The sequence below is a fragment of the Mirounga leonina genome, unplaced genomic scaffold (genome assembly GCF_011800145.1).
Source record: "Mirounga leonina isolate KUSES-001 unplaced genomic scaffold, KU_Mleo_1.0 Mir_100848, whole genome shotgun sequence".
NCBI classification, from domain to species: domain Eukaryota; kingdom Metazoa; phylum Chordata; class Mammalia; order Carnivora; family Phocidae; genus Mirounga; species Mirounga leonina.
The window spans coordinates 1-4,490 of NW_023270025.1; the positions used below are offsets into that span (position 1 = coordinate 1).

Genomic DNA, 4,490 nt, shown 5'->3' on the forward strand with positions numbered 1-4,490 from the left:
GGGAGGAGGGGATGGCTGTGGCACGGTGGCGTTCCCGAAGGGCAGGTGGCGCGGGTGGGAGCCTTCTTACTGGGGAACAGGGCCGTGGGGGGGGATCCAGGAGGCCGTCCTCACCCCCTGCGCGCTCTCTCCGCAGATAGCGCCGGTGACACTGCTCCTCTGCAGCGGTCCCAGTCTCTCCCACACTCGGTGGCGGCCGCCGTGGGTGGCACGTCTGACCCCAGCGCCCTCAGCAGGTCAGCGTTAAGTGAACGAGAGGCCTCCCGGCTCGACAAGTTCAAGCAGCTCCTTGCCGGCCCTAACACAGACCTCGGTGAGTCCCCCGCTGGCGGAGGGCACGTGCACCTGCGCCCCCACGTGTGGTTTACTTTGTCAGAGGGCGATGTGTTTGTGCCGTCCTGCGCGAGTCACAGAGATGAGCCGTTTGTCCTTGAGGTTTACTTCAGCTGTGTGTTGGTCATGGGCTTCCGGGGCCATTGATCTGGTATTTTCTGTTCTGTTCTATTTTTTAATGCTCCGATTGAACTCCTTTGGCTTCTTGGGGCTGAACTGGTTTGCTCCACAGGACTGGCCAGCTTGGTGTCCCTGCTTTTCAGAGTCTTCGTGGGGACAAAGAGGTGGTGACCGGGGTCCTGAGTGCTGCTGACTTTACACCTTCCTTGGTGTAAAGTGTGGGATAGGCCGTGAACACCCCGGGAGCGCAGGCGGGGCTGGGGTGGGCGGGCCAGCAGGGGGCCGTACAGTCAGCAGTGTGGTTCTCGGGGGTCACCATGGCCGCGGGGCCGCTCTGCCACCAGGCTCTGAGGCGGGTGCTCGCCTCCAAGTCTATTTGCTGGGCTTCCCCTCGAAGCCGCGTCCTTTCCTCGGTACGTCTCATCTTTGCGGAGTGCCACGCTGCATCGGGCATCATGCTGGCTGCGGGGGCTCTCCGGAAGGTGGGATGTGGCCGCGGTCACGAGATCACGCATGGTGGAGGGTGGGTGCCAGGGTGGCACGGAGGGCTGGCGCGCCTCGGCCCCAGTGCCCCGCTCCGCCAGCAGGTGGCGCGTGAGGCACGCGGCTGGGCTGCCCAGCAGGGAGGCGGGCGGAGGCGGAGCGAGCATGGAGCTGAAGGATAGGCCGCGTCCCTGAGGATGCTGCTCCCCTTGTGGGTGCAGAAGGGTTCCTTCCCGCGAGTTTCTGCGTTTTCATTTTCCTGATTGATTTGCTCACGCACACGTAAGACAGTCACGCGGCACCAGAGGATGTGCGGTAAAAATGTGTCGCTCTCCTCTTCCCCAGGCCTGCTTTCCCTCCTTCGCATGATTCCAGGTGTCTTCTTCCAGGGACAGGAAGGGAGGCCTCTCGTTCTCTTAACGCTGAGCTGCTGAGGGCGCTGGGGTCAGATCACGCACATGACGATGCACGTGACGTCTTAAACCTTTTATTTTGGTGTAATTTCAAATGTAGAAGAAAGTTGCAAGAACGGGTTAGGGTTAGGGTAGGTGACCCTGTGACCCATGCAGCCCCACAGTCAGCATGTTGGAGCCAGGAACACTCCCCCTGTGCTGAGCTCCCGGGCAAACCCTGCAGGTCCCCTCCCCTGGCTGACCCCCTGAAGGTTCTGTCCCCACCTGCCATGAGTTGGAAGTCCCCACAACCTCCACTTCAGGTTTGGCTAATCTGCTCCAGTGGCTCATGGAACTCAGAGAAACATGTGTGATTCTTGGGCAGCCATGAATCTCAGCTACTTCATGATGGGGGGCAGCCCAGCAGCTGAGTGACCATGCAGGGCTGCCTCTGCTTTTATTTCATTTTTTTATCAGAAAAGCAAGGGCAGTTGCCTCAAAGCGTGGGAGAGGAGGACAAAGGGATGGCAAGTATCCTGAAGCGGTAAAGCAGTCCTGCACCCTCCCCTAGGGGCAGGCACTCAGGGAGGCAGTCATGGGATAAGGGAAAAGTGGGATGTTTGTGCTAGCAAGCACCAGGTGCAGAAAGGGGACCTGAGGGTTACATTCTTTCCTAGCTCCTAACCTGTGCCCTGCCACTGGGGATCATGGGATCCTGCTCCTACTGGGCCCTTGCGTTCAATAGTCTGAGAACAGGAACGCTGTTGACCTTTCAGCTGCTTCCACAATCACTCCTGAGGGCTTACAATATATTTTCTAAGAATAATTCCACACTTCCTCCGTGAGGTGGACTACCTGGTATGCACAGAGGTGGATATGAAGTTCTGCGACCACGTGAGTATGGAGATCCTGTCCCCCCTCTTCAGCACCCTGCACCCCGGTTTCTACCAGGCAGCCCGCAAGGACTTCAGCTACGAGCATTGGCCACAGTCCCAGGCACACATCCCCAGGCACAAGGGCGACTTTTACTACATGAGGACCTTTTTTGCGGGGTCGGTGGTAGAGGACCAACTGACCTTGGCCTGTCACCAGGCAATGGGGGTCAACCTGGCCACTGGGATTGAGGCTGTGTGGCACAATGAGAGCCACCTGAACAGGTACTTGCTGGACCATAAGCCCATTAAGGTGCTGTCCCCAGAGGACCCGTGGGACCCTCAGCTGCTGGGCTGTCCCCGAGAGGACCTGTGGGACCCACAGCTGCTGGGCTGCGCCCCATCATGAAGAAGCTGAGATTCATGGCTGTGCCCAAGAATCACCAGGACATCAGCAGTGGTTATTACTTGAGGAGTCATTTTGGTGCCCACCGGGTCTTTCACTTGAGTTAACAGATGAGCCCGAAGGAAGGACGTCATCAGTTAGGAAGTACAGACGAAGGTCAGAGTGGAGGTGGGCAAAGGCCTCTTTAACTCAGAGAGCGGGGGAGCCCCGAGCTTCTTCTACACACCTTGCCCTGCTCATTGATTCCAGCTGCCTGGCTCTGAGTTCTGTCCTTTTAATGAACTGGTCATCTAGTAAGTAACATGTTTCTCTGAGTTCCATGAGCCACTGGAGCAGATTATTCAAACCTGAAGAGGAGGTTGTGGGGACTTCCAGTCTGTAGCCCATAGCTCGGAAACAGGGGTGACCTCTCTGCCCAGCCACTGGCTGACCACTGAGTTAACAGCACAGGGATTCAGTGAGCACACACAGCAAAGAATACAGACTTCACAAAGTTAGTTCAGAAAAGCACTAAGCCAACAGTAGCAGCTACAACGAGCAGCAATCATGAAGCCTGGAGTGGGGAAGGTCTGATGTTCAGGATGCTTCCATTATAATATTCATAATCAGACCCTGGACTTGTCACTGGGGCCAAGTCCCCCGGCTGGGGGTCTGGTAGCTCCTACATATTCCACGTGCCTCTCTCTGGCTCCCCCAGCCGTGCACAGTCCTGTGCTGCTTCCCGGCAGAGGTCGGTTTTAACCAAAGTCAGGAAGATGGGATGGGTTTTCCTGACTCCCCACCCCCTGCCCCACAGAGCTGCAAGGGAGGACAAAGTTTTCCTCAACCCTGTTAAGGTCCCCGGCTGAGTCTGGAAATTGACAAAGACAGATGAACAGGAGAAAAGCAAACAAAATATATTGGTTGCTTTGGTGGGAGCCTCAGAAGACCATGAACAACAGCAGAGGTGACTGGAGCAGACAGCTCTTCTACCTTTTAGACAAAGAAGCAGTAAGTGTGTGAAGAATCTACAGACGCAGGGGTTTGGACTAGGGCTTGTAAACGGTAAAGAAGTAACTAGGAAGATAAGGGTTAGTTTAACCAGGTGTGTGTGTATAGACCCCGTGGTCCTAAATTCCTTGACTCTGGTGATAAGCACGTCATCTCTGTGGTCCGGGGCGAGAAAGTTCCACATGGCAGTCTTCTGACCTGCTTAAGGGAAAAAGGGCTGATGGCTGGGGGTCAGAGAGACCTTCTTGCTTTGCTCTATGCAAAAGTTCTTTTAGCTTCTGTATTTATTTTGCCAAGGTGCCATATTTGGGGTCGTGTGTCCTGACCCTCACTGGCATGGTGCTGTGCTCTGTCTCCTAGTATCCAGGACATTGGATGTGCTGCTGTGGAGACCTTCCAGCCCTGGGGTAGCCCCTTGTCCAGGGAGGCACCTGCCTCAAGGGGAGGGTCGCTATGGGTGGCCGCCCCTCCTCAGGGAGATTGGGTGGGAGAATGCAGATCTTACTTCGAGAAACTGACTTTATTTCCTGAAAAGGTCTACCTGATAGTGGGATCATACGGGAGTTCTTTTTTTAGTATTTTGGGGAAGCTTCATCCTTTTCCCAGCATGGGTGTGCCAACCAAAGTCAATTCCAGATGATTTTTACCTATAAACCAGAGATTTTGCAAAAACCTCTCCAGCAGAGAACATGAGGAGAACAGTTTCAAGACCTTAGACAGGCAGAGATTTCCCAGGATGCAAAATATACTAACCGTAGGAACAAACCGGTGACTTAGAAACTATGAAATGAAGAACTGGTTCTCCTTCTTCCATTTCTGGCTAGTGTGCTGGTCTGTGGCTCGATCTCACCTCAGGCAGCTGAAAGGTTGACCTCCCAGGTCAGCTACCACTGA

General features: G+C 55.2%; 1 protein-coding gene across 1 annotated transcript; it reads left to right on the forward strand.

Annotated features, from left to right (window-relative positions):
- Nucleotides 1-99: 99 nt before the first annotated feature.
- On the forward strand, nt 100-3,058 carry LOC118007576 (histo-blood group ABO system transferase 2-like). The gene has a single exon (XM_035000600.1). It carries the CDS (start codon nt 2,205-2,207, stop codon nt 2,607-2,609), a length of 405 nt encoding a protein of 134 aa, XP_034856491.1. The 5' UTR covers nt 100-2,204; the 3' UTR covers nt 2,610-3,058.
- Nucleotides 3,059-4,490: the final 1,432 nt, after the last annotated feature.